Raw genomic sequence first — 18,551 nt, 5'->3', positions numbered from 1 at the left:
TCTGAGAATTACATGCAAAAACAAATAACTTCTGTAATGAGAAAAGTCATACTAGAATAAAATGGAAAATTTATATCAAACCATAAATAGGAAGTAAATGGTAGTTAAGTTATCAACCACTGGTAAGACTGATAAAAAAGAGAGAGTACAAAAACAGCCTCAGTACATAAATAGCTTCTCAGTAGAATGCCAGTTCTAACAAACTACTGTGGCCTGACAGAAGCACACACTATGTAAATAATTTCAAGATTGAACAGTAACTGGACATCCTTACCATCCCTGGGTTTTATGTCTATGGCAGTGAAAAGTATCTCATTTTCTAGTAAGGCCTGGTCGATATGCTCCCGGATGCGAATATCAATCCAGTCGGACAGCTCCAAAAGCGTTAGGCGTTCATCGTGGTCACGGTCTGCTCTGTACCAAAAGGGAAATTGTGACAAGAGCATGATCAGGAACATATTTAAAACTGTTATACTTATATAAGCCTTCATGAATCCTTCATTTAGTTGTAGCTCAATATATTAAAGCATGATTATTTGTACCTCAATTTCAAAAATGATATGCTCTATACAAGTTAATAAATAAGCAGTTATGGTTACAACACACTTATACAGATGCATATTTTAACTAACACCTGCCCAGAAAGCCATGTGTGTTAGAGCACCACTTCCAGAATAGGGAGGTGTGCCAGCCCCAGATCGAATCTGTCCAGAGGATTAATGGAGAGGTTCAGTGTGCCACCAGCCTGCATGTGGGTTTTAGACAATTTCACACATATACCAGGTGAATCTTGGGGTGGTGCCCAAGTCCCACCTCAATTACATGATCCACAAACATTTAGAAAACTTTCAGTCACTTTCACATGACTAACACGATATGCACACAGTTAGGGTACACATATGAGGGCGGGGGGGGTGGGGGGGTGGGGGGTAATGGGGTGGCAGCAGGAAGGGCATCCAACCACCACTTAAATTAACTGTGACAAATCCATTAATAACTATGTTGACCCTGTGCTGATGCAGGGCAAAGGCACAACAAAAAGATGAAGATATCTTAACTAGTGGTGAGAAAACAACGATGCAATATTAAACTCCCTGACCAAATAATCATCAATATCATCCCTTTAACTCTTTAAAATGGAAAACATCAATGTACAAACTACTTTCTTTCCACAAAGTAGATACTTATCTCAGTTAATATCCCACAGAAACTCATATCAATGTTTACATGTGGCATTTAAGAAAGTGTCCGCTAAATTGAAGAGTTTTATTAAATTACTTTCCTGTTAGCCCATATATGGCTGTATAAACTGTTCTGCACCACTGATTCACTGCATAAAAACCTGTTACGTGCAAGATTGTCTTGTGCTGATCATTTAATTTACTCTAAAATTTTTAACTGCAACCATAAAAAATGTAGTAAGGAAACACAAATTGCATTTACCAAATAAAAGAAAGCATCTGATCATTTAGACAGAAAAAGAGCTTACTGAAATTTTAGCAGAGAACCAGACATCTAATTACAATTACAACCATGGACCTTGCCGTTGGTGGGGAGGCTTGCGTGCCTCAGCGATACAGATAGCCGTACCGTAGGTGCAACCACAACGGAGGGGTATCTGTTGAGAGGCCAGACAAACGTGTGGTTCCTGAAGAGGGGCAGCAGCCTTTTCAGTAGTTGCAAGGGCAACAGTCTGGATGATTGACTGATCTGGCCTTGTAACAATAACCAAAACGGCCTTGCTGTGCTGGTACTGCGGACGGCTGAAAGCAAGGGGAAACTACAGCCGTAATTTTTCCCGAGGGCATGCAGCTTTACTGTATGATTACATGATGATGGCGTCCTCTTGGGTAAAATATTCCGGAGGTAAAATAGTCCCCCATTCGGATCTCCGGGCGGGGACTACTCAAGAGGATGTCGTTATCAGGAGAAAGAAAACTGGCGTTCTACGGATCGGAGCGTGGAATGTCAGATCCCTTAATCGGGCAGGTAGGTTAGAAAATTTAAAAAGGGAAATGGATAGGTTGAAGTTAGATATAGTGGGAATTAGTGAAGTTCGGTGGCAGGAGGAACAAGACTTCTGGTCAGGTGACTACAGGGTTATAAACACAAAATCAAATAGGGGTAATGCAGGAGTAGGTTTAATAATGAATAGGAAAATAGGAATGCGGGTAAGCTACTACAAACAGCATAGTGAACGCATTATTGTGGCCAAGATAGATACGAAGCCCACACCTACTACAGTAGTACAAGTTTATATGCCAACTAGCTCTGCAGATGACGAAGAAATTGAAGAAATGTATGATGAAATAAAAGAAATTATTCAGATTGTGAAGGGAGACGAAAATTTAATAGTCATGGGTGACTGGAATTCGAGTGTAGGAAAAGGGAGAGAAGGAAACATAGTAGGTGAATATGGATTGGGGGACAGAAATGAAAGAGGAAGCCGCCTTGTAGAATTTTGCACAGAGCACAACATAATCATAACTAACACTTGGTTTAAGAATCATGAAAGAAGGTTGTATACATGGAAGAACCCTGGAGATACTAAAAGGTATCAGATAGATTATATAATGGTAAGACAGAGATTTAGGAACCAGGTTTTAAATTGTAAGACATTTCCAGGGGCAGATGTGGACTCTGACCACAATCTATTGGTTATGACCTGTAGATTAAAACGGAAGAAACTGCAAAAAGGTGGGAATTTAAGGAGATGGGACCTGGATAAACTAAAAGAACCAGAGGTTGTACAGAGATTCAGGGAGAGCATAAGGGGGCAATTGACAGGAATGGGGGAAATAAATACAGTAGAAGAAGAATGGGTAGCTTTGAGGGATGAAGTAGTGAAGGCAGCAGAGGATCAAGTAGGTAAAAAGACGAGGGCTAGTAGAAATCCTTGGGTAACAGAAGAAATACTGAATTTAATTGATGAAAGGAGAAAATATAAAAATGCAGTAAGTGAAACAGGCAAAAAGGAATACAAACGTCTCAAAAATGAGATCGACAGGAAGTGCAAAATGGCTAAGCAGGGATGGCTAGAGGACAAATGTAAGGATGTAGAGGCCTATCTCACTAGGGGTAAGATAGATACCGCCTACAGGAAAATTAAAGAGGCCTTTGGAGATAAGAGAACGACTTGTATGAATATCAAGAGCTCAGATGGAAACCCAGTTCTAAGCAAAGAAGGGAAAGCAGAAAGGTGGAAGGAGTATATAGAGGGTCTATACAAGGGCGATGTACTTGAGGACAATATTATGGAAATGGAAGAGGATGTAGATGAAGATGAAATGGGAGATATGATGCTGCGTGAAGAGTTTGACAGAGCACTGAAAGACCTGAGTCGAAACAAGGCCCCCGGAGTAGACAATATTCCATTGGAACTACTGACGGCCGTGGGAGAGCCAGTCCTGACAAAACTCTACCATCTGGTGAGCAAGATGTATGAAACAGGCGAAATACCCTCAGACTTCAAGAAGAACATAATAATTCCAATCCCAAAGAAAGCAGGTGTTGACAGATGTGAAAATTACCGAACTATCAGCTTAATAAGTCACAGCTGCAAAATACTAACACGAATTCTTTACAGACGAATGGAAAAACTAGTAGAAGCCAACCTCGGGGAAGATCAGTTTGGATTCCGTAGAAACACTGGAACACGTGAGGCAATACTGACCTTACGACTTATCTTAGAAGAAAGATTAAGGAAAGGCAAACCTACGTTTCTAGCATTTGTAGACTTAGAGAAAGCTTTTGACAATGTTGACTGGAATACTCTCTTTCAAATTCTAAAGGTGGCAGGGGTAAAATACAGGGAGCGAAAGGCTATTTACAATTTGTACAGAAACCAGATGGCAGTTATAAGAGTCGAGGGACATGAAAGGGAAGCAGTGGTTGGGAAGGGAGTAAGACAGGGTTGTAGCCTCTCCTCGATGTTGTTCAATCTGTATATTGAGCAAGCAGTAAAGGAAGCAAAAAAAAAAATTCGGAGTAGGTATTAAAATTCATGGAGAAGAAATAAAAACTTTGAGGTTCGCCGATGACATTGTAATTCTGTCAGAGACAGCAAAGGACTTGGAAGAGCAATTGAATGGAATGGACAGTGTCTTGAAAGGAGGATATAAGATGAACATCAACAAAAGCAAAACAAGGATAATGGAATGTAGTCTAATTAAGTCGGGTGATGCTGAGGGAATTAGATTAGGAAATGAGGCACTTAAAGTAGTAAAGGAGTTCTGCTATTTGGGGAGCAAAATAACTGATGATGGTCGAAGTAGAGAGGATATAAAATGTAGGCTGGCAATGGCAAGGAAAGCGTTTCTGAAGAAGAGAAATTTGTTAACATCGAGTATAGATTTAAGTGTCAGGAAGTCATTCCTGAAAGTATTCGTATGGAGTGTAGCCATGTATGGAAGTGAAACATGGACGATAAATAGTTTGGACAAGAAGAGAATAGAAGCTTTTGAAATGTGGTGCTACAGAAGAATGCTGAAGATTAGATGGGTAGATCACATAACTAATGAGGAAGTATTGAATAGAATTGGGGAGAAGAGAAGTTTGTGGCACAACTTGACCAGAAGAAGGGATCGGTTGGTAGGACATGTTCTGAGGCATCAAGGGATCACCAATTTAGTATTGGAGGGCAGCGTGGAGGGTAAAAATCGTAGAGGGAGACCAAGAGATGAATACACTAAGCAGATTCAGAAGGATGTAGGTTGCAGTAGGTACTGGGAGATGAAAAAGCTTGCACAGGATAGAGTAGCATGGAGAGCTGCATCAAACCAGTCTCAGGACTGAAGACCACAACAACAACAACAACAACAGAGAAAATATGGTTTCAGTAAAATTAAGAACATAAATTTCTGTATGGAAATCAATAAATTTTGGAGTACAACAAGTTCATCCCTTGCCATCACACATTTTTAACAACTGTATAAATGTAATTCTAAAACAACAGAGATGAACAGTTCTTGTTAGCATTTAACTTCATGGTAATGTAGGGTGACCATCTGTCCTGAACTTCAAGGGACAGTCCCGCATTTTGATACATTTTAAATTGTCCTGAGCAAGACTGGGCTTGTCCTGCACCACATGTTTTAGATTATTTTTCATTATTTTTCACACATATATTCAGATTTCAGATAATCGATCATCTTACGTTCCTCATCTCAGCTTTTTGACTGTTGGTTCAGTTGTTGTATTTGTAAGCTACTTTACAAACATTAATTTAATCTGCTGTAATCTGTGGTTGTAAGTGATAATGGAAGTTTCAGAAAGAAAAAAAGATTCACAAGAAGATAGTGGAAAACAAATAGGACTAAATCGGGAAGCATCTTGATAACTAAAAAGTGTTTGTGTGTATATAATTCAAAGTGGAAAATGAATGCACCATTCTTGGCATCAAGTGCAATTAAGCAGTTCAAAGCCATGTGTACAACATGTAGTAAGACCTTTTTTTAGGGCGCAAAAACAACTGAGGTCATAAGTATCCACATCATAAGCTTAGAACACTAACACAAGAAAAGTTAAAAGTGACAACACATTAAGCCCAATCAATGGAAGCAAAGAGAGCAAAAAACAAGGACTTCTTCCACAAAATATGCAGTACAGACAGCAGGGGTTCCAAAACAAAGATGAAATGTCCTTTGCCATATTGCTATGACAGGTTAAAAAGTAGATCACTGTTGACACCCCGTGTGTCATTTGCTACAACAGCCAATAACTCTGACGGCAAACATACATTAGAATGTAAGTGGTTTAAAAAGGGCATTCAGTCAGGAAATGGATAACTACCAAAGGTTGATGACAATGAGCCCAAAGTGGTGGGAGTCACCACTTAACAAATGGCGATGGCTAAAAAGACAGCACCCAACATGTAACTTAGATAGAATGATCTCCTTAGAGGGCCAAGAGGAGGTTGGCTAAGCCATTGGTAAAGTTTAATTCCTCAAAGCTTGTTCCCATGAAGAGAAGACCAGTGATGATGCCAAAATAACACCACCTGCTGACAGATGGCAACATGGAGATCATCCGCAGGAATGGAAGAGCTAGTGGACCGAGGTAGAGGGACTGCAGCCTCGGCAGCAGTGTCAGCAGCCTCATTTCCCATCCGACCGACTTGACGAGGAACCTATATGGACATCACAGTGGCTCCCTCAACAGCCAGCATGTGGAGCTTTCTTGGACCCGTTGCAGTAAAGGATGGACTGTGTACAGTACACAGAGACTCTGAAGAGCACTGAGAGAATTACGGTACATGACACAATTAAAAAGCCTGTGTCCCCGGATGTACTGGGCGGCTCGTTCTCCTGGATAAAGGTGTCCAACAAGGCCAAACCCACACTTACCTTGAAAACTCTGTCTTTTAAAAATTCCTGATGGAAATGGGGAAAGTGGCCTCAGAAGCCCCATGTGTAGAGAGTACACAGGATATCAGTCCTCCAGCAAATGCCATAGGCTTTCTCTAAATCAAAAAACTCAGCTGCAGTGTGATATTTCTGCAGAAAACTGTTCATGACAAGGGTTGACAAAGTGGTGAGATGGGCCACTCAGAATGGTGTGCTCAAAATCCACACTGTACAGTGGTCAGCAGATTGCAAGGTTTGAGCCATCATACTAGCGACCCATGAATCATATGTTCTGCCCCCTTGCAAGCACAGCTGGTGAGAGAAATGGGGAGGAAGCTACAAGTAAGGTGTTCATCCTAACAAGCTTCGGGTTTCACAGTGGCTTCACGCCAGAATCTGGGAAACTTACTATCTGCCCAAATGCAATTGTACATATGAAGGAACAAGTGCTTTCCCACAAGAGGAAGGTGCTGCAACATCTGAATCTGAACGCTGTCTGGCCCTGGGGTGAAAGATGGGGATGAAGTGAGAGCATGATCTAGCTCCCTCACAGTAAAGGCAGCACTGTATCATTCATGATGCTGAAAGAAAAAGGGTATCACCCGAGCCTCCTCCACATGTTTCCAAGGAAGGAAGCTGGGGTGATAGTGGGTGGAGCTCGAAACCTCCACAAAATAGTGCCCCAAGGTGTTGGAGATACCAATAGGGTCCACTATGACACCATCTTCTATGGTCAGGCCAGAAACTGAGGAATGGACCTTGGTCCCAATTAGCTGATGCAATCAATAACTTACCAGCTTCTTAGAATCTCTCAGAACTACAACTGTTCCTTGGCAAAGTAAATTATTATGCGAAGTTTATTCCCAATATGACCCAGATTTCCCACTCACTTAATCAAATGAGTGGTCAGAAGTATACCAGATGGCCTCCTTGTAACTTAAAAAGTGCCTTAGGTCAGCCCCCTGTTTAGCAACCAGCAAATGTTTTAATGCTTGCCACTGATGCTTCAGACTGTGGTGTTGGTGCTGTGCTGTCCCACAAATACATCAACAACACAGAACAGCACACTGCATTTCCACCCAAAACACTAAACACAGCACAGAGGAATTACTCACATACTGAGAAGGAGGTACTGGCTATTGTACATGGTACCTCTTTGGTACTAAGTTCTGTCCAATCACCAACCACAAGCCCGTCACTTCCCTTCCTGATAGGAGGGTACTGCAGCTGTAACACTGGGCATCTTCCCTAATATGTGTACCTGCAATATCCATTAAATAATCGGCCCACCATGTAGCATTCAAACACTGCTGCACTTTCCCACTTGCCATGCAGTCCAGATGCAGAGTTTGGTAAACACGAAGCATCGTGTTTTGCCTTAGATGCAAATCAGCAACACATCCTTGACAAATTCCTGATTACAGCACATGAAGCAGCTGAAATGGGCCATGATCCGCTACCCCCAATGGGTTATCTGCTGTATGGTGGGTTTGGCCAGAACACCTGTCTAAGGGAACCAACTCAGAATGGCACACCTATTTTTCCTTATAGCTCAGGCTAACATCACCAATGGCATCATTTTGTCAGCTACAGATGATTTTGTATGTCAGGTGGTAGTTCCTTCCACACTCCATCCCCTTATACTGAAGCTCCTCCACACTTCTCATTGTGGTGACATCATATTTACTGACTTGGTATTGATCGCACCATAGAACACACTGTCTGGAACTGCCAGGATTGTGCTCACAATCAATCAGCCTCAGCCCTTGACCGCACCCAGACCACCACTGGCAAAGGGTGCTTGTTGATTTCACTGGACCATTCTGTGGTGTAATGTTGTTGCTAGTTGTTGTAGCCCTCTCTAGTTTTCCATATGTGTCACAGCTGGCTACCACAGCAGCTACTATCCATGCCATAGAGCAGACAACCCAGTAAGGGTAGCGGATCATAGCCCATTTCAGCTGCTACTTCATGTGCTGTAATCAGGAATTTGCAATAGAGGGGGCACTTTCCACTCTGGTTTCCAACAATAGCCCTCAATTCACAGTATCACCATTATTTTTGTAAAAGCAGTGATATTTACTTCATGACCACAGTCCCTTTCCATCCTGCATCCAATTTGGAATTTGGGCAGATAGTGAGGGCCTTCAAGATACAGATGCGCAAGATAATTATGACAGACAACTCCAAGGAAACAATCACCAGTTTCTTTCCCATCTACTGGTCCACCACCATAATGGACATAGTCCAGCTGAAATTTTAAATGGGCACAGACCCACATACTTTTTGACTTGCTGCATCCAGCCCCACAGGTTCACCATAAGTGCACACAGAAAGTACCACTGGGTGAGCTCCAATTTCTAAGTTCGCACTTTTCGCTGCGGTTCCATGTGGACGCAAGGCACCATCCTCAGCACTAAAGGGCAGCAGTGTCTGAGGTTGTGTCCAGCCAGGAGTATTTAGTCAGACACTGAAATCAGCTTCAACTGCAGTAAGACTTACTGTTGTCACCCCCCTTCGCCTCAACCACTGGTTGGACACAACCTACTCAAGCACGTCAGCGACAGGTCTGCCTGCTACCACTACAACTATGTGATAGGAGCTGATGCAAGTGGAACCATTTCCACCCCCTGGCCACTTTTGGCTCCCACAATCACCAGCAATCCCCTCACCATGCAATCAAAGGAGGTGAAGCATTTTCAGATTCGGGTGCCTATAGAGGCTACATTGATGATGTCCAACCTCCTACATGGCCAGAACCCACTCCTTTTCAGGAAGCATCCAGTTGCCCCACAGAAACAATAGATCTGTCAGCAATCCCACTGCCTGTTCTAGCATCTGACCTGGCTGATCGGATCAATGGCCTTCAGTTGTAGCCTTTGATGGGACTTCAACATCTCTCTCGTCCCTTCCTCAATGAAGTTGGCACAGGCTGGGCCACTACTGGCCCTACATGCCAGTTGAAGGGAGGAGGGGTTTAGCATCCAACAGTGATTAGGAAATTCTGCCTAGCCCAAGTATCAACACAGAGAACAGGTCAGAGGTACTCGGGTTACTTACTCAAACTGCAACTTGCTCCTGCGCAAGGTGCCGCCATGGCAAGTATGAAATTTGTAACCATTCACTGATGTGAGGCGGCCCATAAACACTGCGGCTCAGCACTTGCAGTCAGTCTCTTGCTAGTATTTGAAATCTTCAGGTATATACCATTGAACAGTAAAGTTTTGACTTTGACTGTTTTACATTTATGATTTGGATTGCTCCTGAGACTGTTGTATACATTTAAGACAACTTTGCTACACTCTGGACTTGCTTTTGGCTAGCTGTTCATTTCGTGAACTTTGCTGTCATCAACCTCAGGAACCACAGTTTGTTCCACTGTTCTCTGCATTATCAACAGTGTGAATGATCACAAATGTGTTCTACCTGTGCAGAGTAGGATAGAAAACTTTTGGTTAGCTATGACATTATCCACTGGTTTGGTGTACTATCAACTGCATACAACCTCTGAGAATATTGTGTTTCACACTGTCAAATGCCTTAGACAGGCCGCAGAAAATACCAACAGCTGCCATTTTGTTTTCTGCTGCTTGTAAAATTTAGTAAGTGAATGTGTAAATGGCATTCTTAGTTGGACATCTCTTGTGAAATCCAAACTGTGGTTTTATTGTGGGATATTGTTCTAGTCCTTCTAAAAAATGATTCAGTAGTCAAATTGTTTGGCAATTATTGACATTTCTCTTCTCACCTTTCTTGTACAAGAATTTAACAGTGGTGATTTCAATCTCTCTGAAAAAATGTCCAGAGTTAACGATTACATACAGTATATCAGAAAACACAGCTTTATTCTATGAGAACAACTCTTTCATATTCTGTTGGAAACATTGTCAAATCCAGATGAGATTTTATTTTTGAGAGAATACACCATTTTCTTAATTTCAGAAGAAGAAGTGGGTGAGTCATCCATATGACTGAACTTTATGTGAGTTGCTTTTTCAGCATACTACTTTGATTTTTCCCCTGAGCTGTTCATCCCTATATTTTCTACATACTACATTTAAGAAATGATTATTAAACTTGCCTGCTGCCTGTGATTGGTCATTAATAGCCCTTCCATTTAAATCAACAGCCATGTCTTTCTGTTCTGTGGCCTCTCATTTCACTACATTCCATACAGACTTAAGCTTGTTTTTGGAATTATTGATTTCTGACATGATATGTACATTTCTTAGTTTTTTAATAATTTTTTTAGTAATTTTGAGTATTTTTGTAGTGTGCGACAGCTAAATGATTTTGCTGCATGATTTTTAGATGTTGTTGCCAACAGACACATTTCCTTTTTCTCTTATCACAAGATAATTTAAACCCTCTTGTGATGCAAGGTTTTTACATCGCTGTTTTATGTCCTTTCTGATCAGCTTATGCAGAAAGCTTTTTTCAAATAACAATATGAATTTATTGTGGAATAGATCAAATTTTATGTCAGCATAGGTTCGTTATAAATTTCATCCTAAATCTTCTTGTTGGCGCCAGAGGGACAAATTTGCTACATTAAGAGTGAGGCTTTAGACAGACAATCTTGAAAGAAAGAAATTAGAACGGAACAGGGCCATCATCAGAATATTAGGGGACTGAAAAACAAAACAGATGACTTCTTGTATGTCTAAATGATGTGAAAAATTCTGATGTGATAAGATGTTATACGTCTACTTGAACACCAAGTAACCAAAGGGTTGAAGAAGTTAAATATCAGGGATTATAGTCTTTTTTTGGATACAGTTAACATCAAAAGAGGAGAAGCTGCAACATGTGTTTGGATGTTTTAATCTAATTTCAGCAGTCAAGTTTTCCAACTCATTTGCAGCAAGCTAGTAAGCCCCTGATTGATAACATATTATAGACAGTTGTTGTTGTTGTTGTTGTTATTGTTGTTGTGGTCTTCAGTCCTGAGACTGGTTTGATGCAGCTCACCACGCTACCCTACCCTCTGGCTGAAACAGTTAATGAGTACCCAAGGGTAATGGATTATCTGATCATGAAGCACAATTAATGGAAATAAACAATATACGAGGGTAAGTCAATTATTATCCTTAAAAGTAATTGTAAAATATTATTCTAATCAAATAGGAAACTTACAAGAAAATCATTTTTCGACAGTCTCATTGCATTTCAATGCGCTGGGTCCATCGTTGTACAAGCTTCCTGATGCCCTCATAAAGGAAGGTTCTCAGTTGAGCTGTGAGCCAGGAATGCACCGCTTCTTTCACTGCTTCATCTGAGGCCCTTAATGCCTATATGGAGGATGATCCAGTACTTCAAATTTGAGTTTCTGGAGTGTTTCGGCAGTGTGGGCTGCAGTATGCAGACGGGCATTGTCGTACAACAACACAACAACTTTCGACAGCAATCCTCAGCGTTTGCTTCGACTGCAGGCTTTAGCCTGTAATGTAAACTGTTTATTGTTGTGCCACTTTCCCCATAATGTTCCAGTACTGGACCTTGTGCATCCCAAAAGTCCGTAAGCATCAGTTTTTCTGCGGATGGTTGGGTCTTGAACTTTTTCTTGCACAGCAAATTTGGTTGTTTCCATTCCATACTCCGCTGTTTACTCTCCAGCTCATAATGATGGATACATTCTTCCTCACCAGTAATGATCCTGTCTAAGAAGTTGTCCCCTACGTTACCATACTGATTCAAATGTTTTTTGCAGATGTCCAAGCGCGTTTATTTATGCAACTGTGTGAGTTGTTTTGGGACCCATCTTGCACAAACTTTATGAAACCCAAGTCTGCTGTGCATGATTTTGTAGGCAGAACCGTGACTAATTTGCAGATGATGTGCCACATCGTCAATGGTTAATCGTCTGTCTAAGAGAATCATTTCACACGAACACTCAATGGTTTCTTTATTTGTGGCGGTAAATGGTCGTCCGGCTCCTTCATCGTGCGTAACACTTGTGTGACCATTTCGGAATTTTTCAATCCATTCGTAAACACTCCATTGTGGCAAAACACTGTTCCCGTACTGTACCAAAAGTCTTAAATGAATTTCGGCCCCTGATACACCTTCTGACCACAAAAAACGGATCATTGAATGTTGCTCTTCTTTGGTGCAAATAAACAGCGGAACAGCCATGATTAACTGTACAGCAGCGACAATGAAACTAACCTAGCAGCTTGAAAATTGCAAAGATATAGCAACAAATAAACAAAGCATGTGTCATCAACGTAAAACGACAGTACTACCAAAATAAACAAAAATATAACTAAATTGCGGATAATAATTGACTTACCCTTGTAGCGTCTTATAGCCCTGGGGCAGGTTCATAAACAGCAATGAGGCTAATTAATGAGAACGCGATACAAGGTTTTAAGGGTAAGAGAGAAGAGGCAATGTGGCATGAGGTATATATATGGAAAGAGATGCTAATATCTAATTCAATTTATTCCACAATAAATTTGTGTCAATATTTGAAACTAGATTTGCTAAAAAGTTATCCAAAAATTCCATTAAAAATCTACAGATAACTACGGGAATTAAAACCTCATGTAAGAGGAAGACTGAAATTTAAGTAACATAAGAAGAAGTAAATATCTGACACTGCTTGCATATTACAAAAATTACTGCAATATTTTAATGAAAGTAAAATGTCCGGAAGTACGTAGGTTCTGACAGGAATTAATAAGATTAAGACTGTGCGAGAAATTGTCAAATGAAAGACAGAACAGCCAGTCAATGTACAAGATACCAGAACAATTAAATTAAATGACAATGTTATGACTGATAATTCACAAGTTATGAGTACTTTTAACAATCATTTTCTAAATGTAGCAGTGAAAATAGGATTAAATGGTTCAGTTGAAGAATCATGAGAATATATTTCAAAATAATGAGAATACATTACAAAGTAATCCCAAAAAACGTCATGCAGCTATAAGTACCACCAAAGCCCTTCATTGAAATTAATAAAATTCTATGGTATATGGCACTGATGGAATTTCAAACAGATTTCTGAAAAGTTATACTAACTTACTAAGGAATGTCATTCAGAGGTATATGTAATGTACCACTGGCACATGGATCTTTTCCAGACAGATTAAAATAAGCAATTATTAAAGCTCTTTATTAGAAAGGTGCCACAAGAAAGACAAACAATTATTGCCCAATGTCTTTACTGACATCTTTTTCCAAAACACTCGAAAAAGTACTGCACTCAAGAGTAGCTTCATGTTTAAGTAGAAATAATATCAATGTTTGGATTCCAGAAGAGTTGCTAAACTGAGTATGCTAATACTATAAGCCTTAAATACTAACATATTGCAAGCTGGTATTTCGTGTGCTCTTTCTGAGGCATCTAGTTGCATAGATCATTTTACACGCTTAGATAAACTTAGTTTTATAAAACCGATGGCTTCACACTTAAATGGTTTCAATCATATTTAACAATCAGAATGCAAAAAGTTGTGCTGGATAATTAAAACAACGTTGAAAGGGTACAAAATTTTAGTGACGGGAAGAATCACAAAGAAGGTCCCCACAGAATTCAATTTGAGTTCACTTCCATTCCTCATATACACAACGACTTTCCACTTAACATTCAACAAGCAGATTTGGTACTTTTTGCAGATGATGCTAGTGTTGTAGTAAGTCATATTAAAGAAAAAGCAACAAAATTGATTGTAAAAGATGTTTCTCAAAGAGTTATAAAGTACTGGCAGAATTGAAGCTGTGAGGACAGGTTACGAGTCGTGCTTGGGTAGCTCAGTTGGTAGAGCACTTGCCTGAGAAAGGCAAAGGTTCTGAGTTCGAGTCTCGGTCTGGCACACAGTTTTAATCTGCCAGGAAGTTTCATATGTGTGCACACTCCGCTGCAGAGTGAAAATCTCATTCTACAATTATAAACTTTTTCTCTGAAAATGGATTTTTCCTAAAATTTTGAGAAAATGCACTATGTTCAATTCTGTAAGAAAAAAAAATAGTAATTTCAACGACTGATGCAGCATATCCACAGGAGTCAGCAAACAGGGTAGAATGCTCCAGAGTTTTAAATATACATACTGATGAAAACCTGACATGGAAGAAGCATATTACTTAGTTTCTCAAGCAATTAAATTCACCTGCTTTTGCTATTTGTGTAACTGCTAGTCTTGGAAACAAACAAATCAGTCTCCTGACATATCTTGCACATTTCCACTCAATAATGTCTTATGCCGTAATTTTCTGGGGTAACTCATCACTTACAAAGAAAGTGTTGATTGCACAAAAGTGAACAGGAAGAATAATAAGTGGTGTTCACCCATGGTCATCACTTAGGTACCTTTTCAAGGAGTCAGGCATTTTCACTGCACCATTACTATACATACAGGGTGATTCACGAAGATATGTAAATATTTTAATATGTTATTCTACAAGTAGAACAAAACAAAAAAGTTCATATAAACATAGATCTTCAAATGATTGGTTACGAAGTTACAGCTAATAAAAGATTCTGCCTGAAATTTAGCAACATCGCTAATACGAAGCCATCGCAAAACTGTACGAGGTTAAAGCAAAGCATAATTTCCGTTTATTTTGTTATTATTTCTCTGTCGACTCTAATAAAACATGTCCCAGGCAATGTATCTGCAGTAGTTTTCCAGAACATCCAGAGAAGCAAAGAACACTACACAAGTAAATTTGTTTACGTTCCTTTAAGAATGTAGAAATGTTTATGTCATTGTTGACAATTGTTAGTGAATTGTTTCAGTCATTTTCTGACCTTGAAACGAGTAAGTTTTTTGTATTGTTCAGTGAAAGAACATAATAACAACATTGTATTTAAGTGAAACCACATAATAACTGTCGCAGTTTGCAGATTAGAAATAGGGATGCCTTTCAAATTTACGAGAGAGGAATACGCCAATATGGTGTTTATTTATGACAAATGTGATGGTAATGCTACTGCTGCAGTTAACAAATAACACTGAGCATTGTTTTTTTATGGTTTAAAATGAATTCATGTGTGCTATGGTATTAATAAAAGCAGATCATTTTACACATCCACACAGTTTCACTTAACATTATTTCCACCATTTTTTCCAAAATTAAATTCTCTGCAACCTCTGTTGTGTATGTGTGGATGGATATGTGCGTGTGTGCGAGTGTATACCTGTCCTTTTTTCCCCCTAAGGTAAGTCTTTCCGCTCCCAGGATTGGAATGACTCCTTACCCTCTCCCTTAAAACCCACTTCCTTTCGTCTTCCCCTCTCCTTCCCTCTTTCCTGATGAGGCAACAGTTTGTTGCGAAAGCTTGAATTTTGTGTGTATGTTTGTGTTTGTTTGTGTGTCTATCGACCTGCCAGCGCTTTTGTTCGGTAAGTCACCTCATCTTTGTTTTTATATACAATAATAAAATTTGTCACAAATAATCCATCACAATTTAAGAAGATCAGTGAAGGCCATATCTACAACACTAGATAAAAAAATGACCTTTATTACCCATTATTAAAGCTGTCAGTAGCTCAGAAAGGAGTTCAAAAAGCAGCATCAAAATTTTTTCATCACTTGCCCAATAACATGAAAGGTCTGACAGGTTGCAAAGGAAGTTTTAAATCTAACCCAAAATCATTTCTCCTGGACAACACCTTCTATTTCAAGGATGAATTTTACTATAAAAACTGGTAACCTGTAAAAAAGGAAAGGAGCTAGTTTTCAAGTGTAGTTGCATGTGCAGAACTAAAATATAATGAGTTCATTAATGTTAATGCTAGTTATGTATATGTATCCTGTAATCTGACTTGTTCCATACCATTTTTATAAATGAATTGTTTAAATGATCTATGGAACATCTAACTAACTCTCTTGAATCGATTACTGACAAAATTATTTAACTGGATAGATAAAAAATCTACTCCAAAGCGGCAGCAGAACACACACATAAAAGAATGTTGTAATTGGCAAGCTTTCGGAGATATTGGCTCCTTCTTCGGGCAGAAGGGTTGAAGGGGAAGGAAGAAGGGCGAAGGAAAAGCACTGGAGAGGTATAGGAAAAGGGGCAGATTTCGGAAAAGTCACCCAGAACAGCAGGTCACGGGAGACAAACTGTACAGAATGAGGAGTAAAGTTCTTGAAATTGTGTTCTGTGTAAATTTATGTAACAACTCCTCCTTTTCCTATATTAGTTCTACATGAATAAGAGGCTAGAGCTTAATCTTTTATTTTTTAACTTCTAAATCCTGGGGTAATATAATGCTTGGATAGGCAGAGGGTGTCTATTTTCCAAACAGACAAGCAGTTCTTCTACCTTATTACTAAGTCCTCTAAGAAGAAACTGTTAGGTGAAGGGTGTGAGGATAATGGGTTACTACAGACTGAGGCCAGGACGATGTGTTGCAAGGATAAGCCCCATCTGCATAGTTCAGAGAAGCTGGTGGTAGAGAGAAGGATCCAGATGGCCTAGGTTGTGAAGCAGCCACTGAAATCAAGCATGTTGTCCTCAGCTGCATGCTGTGCCACCAGGTGACCAACTTCATTCTTGGCAATGGTTTGGCAATGGCCATTCATCTTGATGGACAGCTGGTTGGTAGTCATACCAACACAAAAAGTTGTGCAGTGTTCGTAGCAGAGCTGGTATTTGGCATGGCTGCTTTCACAGGTGGCCCAGCCTCTGATGGTGTAAGATAAGCCTGTGATAGGACTGGAGCAGGAAATGCTGAGAGGGTGGATTGGGCAGGTCTTGCAGCCTGGTCTCCGGCAAGGGGTTAGGAATGGAAGTGGCATAGGGATGAACTAGGATGATATGTACGTTGGGTGGGTGTCAACACCATTTTAGGAGGGGTGAAAAGGATCTAGGGTGGGATGTCCCTCATTTCACGTTATGATGAGAGATAATCAAAGCCCTGACAAAGAATACGGTTCAGTTCCTCCAGTCCAGGGTGATACTGGGTGATGACAGGGCATTGCTTTGTAGTTGATTCTTGGGGATGGTGGAAGGATTGGGATGTGTGAGGATATGGCATGGAGATCTGTCTGTGGACAATGTTCAGAGGCTAGTGCTATCTGGGAAGGCCTTTATGATACCTTCAGCTTACTGGGAAAGGAAGTTCTTGTCACTGCAGATACGTTGTCCATGGGTGGCCTGCCTGTGTGGGAGGGATTTTTTAGTGTGGAAAGGGTGACAGCTGTTGAAATGCAGGTTATATTGTTGGTAAGTGGGTTTAATGAGAATGGAGGTGTGGTTGGATCTAGGAAGGTCACACATTCAGAAGGAGCAGGTAAAGTTAATGGGAGAGGAGGTATTGGGGTTATGAAGGAAGGACAATAGGGTGTCTTGCCCCTGAGTTCGGATCATGAAGATATCATCACTAAAACTGAACAAGACTAGAGGTTGGAAGTTTTGGGAGGCTAGGAAAGTTTCCTCTAGACGGCACATAGACAGGTTGGCATAAGATGATGCCATGCGAGTGCCCATGAATGTGCCATGGATTTGTTTGTATACCTTCCCTTCAAGGAAAAGTAGTTGGGGTTAAAATGTAATTAGCAAAGTGTATAAGGATGTTATCCCCCTCCCCAATTTACATCCCATCACCTTCAGCGTCTGCTACTACCCACAGGCTCCGACAACTGCGCATCACGTGGCTAACCCATGCACTCGGCACCCCCTTCCTTCCGTACTCCTAGCCAGCAAAACTGGCTGCTTCTGGCTGAGTCACTACCCACCGAACTCCAACCGCTGTCCCTGCCTCTCACCTCTCCCTCCCTCTACCCACCCTACCTGACATAACCTCCACCACAACCTAATCCACCTGCTGACATGCAGCAGTATGCATCCAGCTGGAGGCATTAGGGGCCTCTGTGTGTGTGTGTGTGTGTATGTGTGTGTGTGTGTGTGTGTGTGTGTGTTTGTCTACTCTACCTCGAAAAAGGATTACTTAGAAAGCTAACAAGTTTTCTTTTTTTTTGTGAGTGCCTGTTGGTGAGTCAATGTTTCAGCTTTTTGGTGACTGGTCTCCTTTAATCCAAAATACTTACATTCTATCATTCCATAATTTAAGTTCCACATACCTTAAATTTTTGATTTTGAAATGTACAAAGGACGTTCAAAAAGTTTTGCACAGTCATCTCTAATTTTTTTATTTTTTGCAGGAGGAGAATGAAATTTTTTGTGAACATACTTGGAACATTTAGCTATACATTGAGCCTACTCAATGTAGCCTCCATCAGCTTTGA

At 40.4% G+C, this 18,551-nt stretch overlaps 1 protein-coding gene across 3 annotated transcripts in view; it reads right to left on the bottom strand.

Moving 5' to 3' along the window:
• Positions 1–18,551, bottom strand: part of LOC124805214 (45 kDa calcium-binding protein) — a 147,044-nt gene that overhangs the window by 95,452 nt on the left and 33,041 nt on the right. For 2 of the 3 annotated variants that reach the window (XM_047265720.1, XM_047265719.1), the window contains one exon: positions 275–409. In XM_047265720.1, coding sequence (XP_047121676.1) covers positions 275–409 — 135 coding nt within the window. Of the gene's footprint in view, positions 1–274; positions 415–18,551 lie in introns of all 3 variants that reach the window. The other variant, XM_047265718.1, reaches the window with a different exon arrangement.

The sequence above is a fragment of the Schistocerca piceifrons genome, chromosome 7, assembly GCF_021461385.2.
Source record: "Schistocerca piceifrons isolate TAMUIC-IGC-003096 chromosome 7, iqSchPice1.1, whole genome shotgun sequence".
NCBI lineage: Eukaryota > Metazoa > Arthropoda > Insecta > Orthoptera > Acrididae > Schistocerca > Schistocerca piceifrons.
Note: the sequence above shows the minus strand (reverse complement) of the source record. Positions and strands in the feature narration are given on the sequence as shown.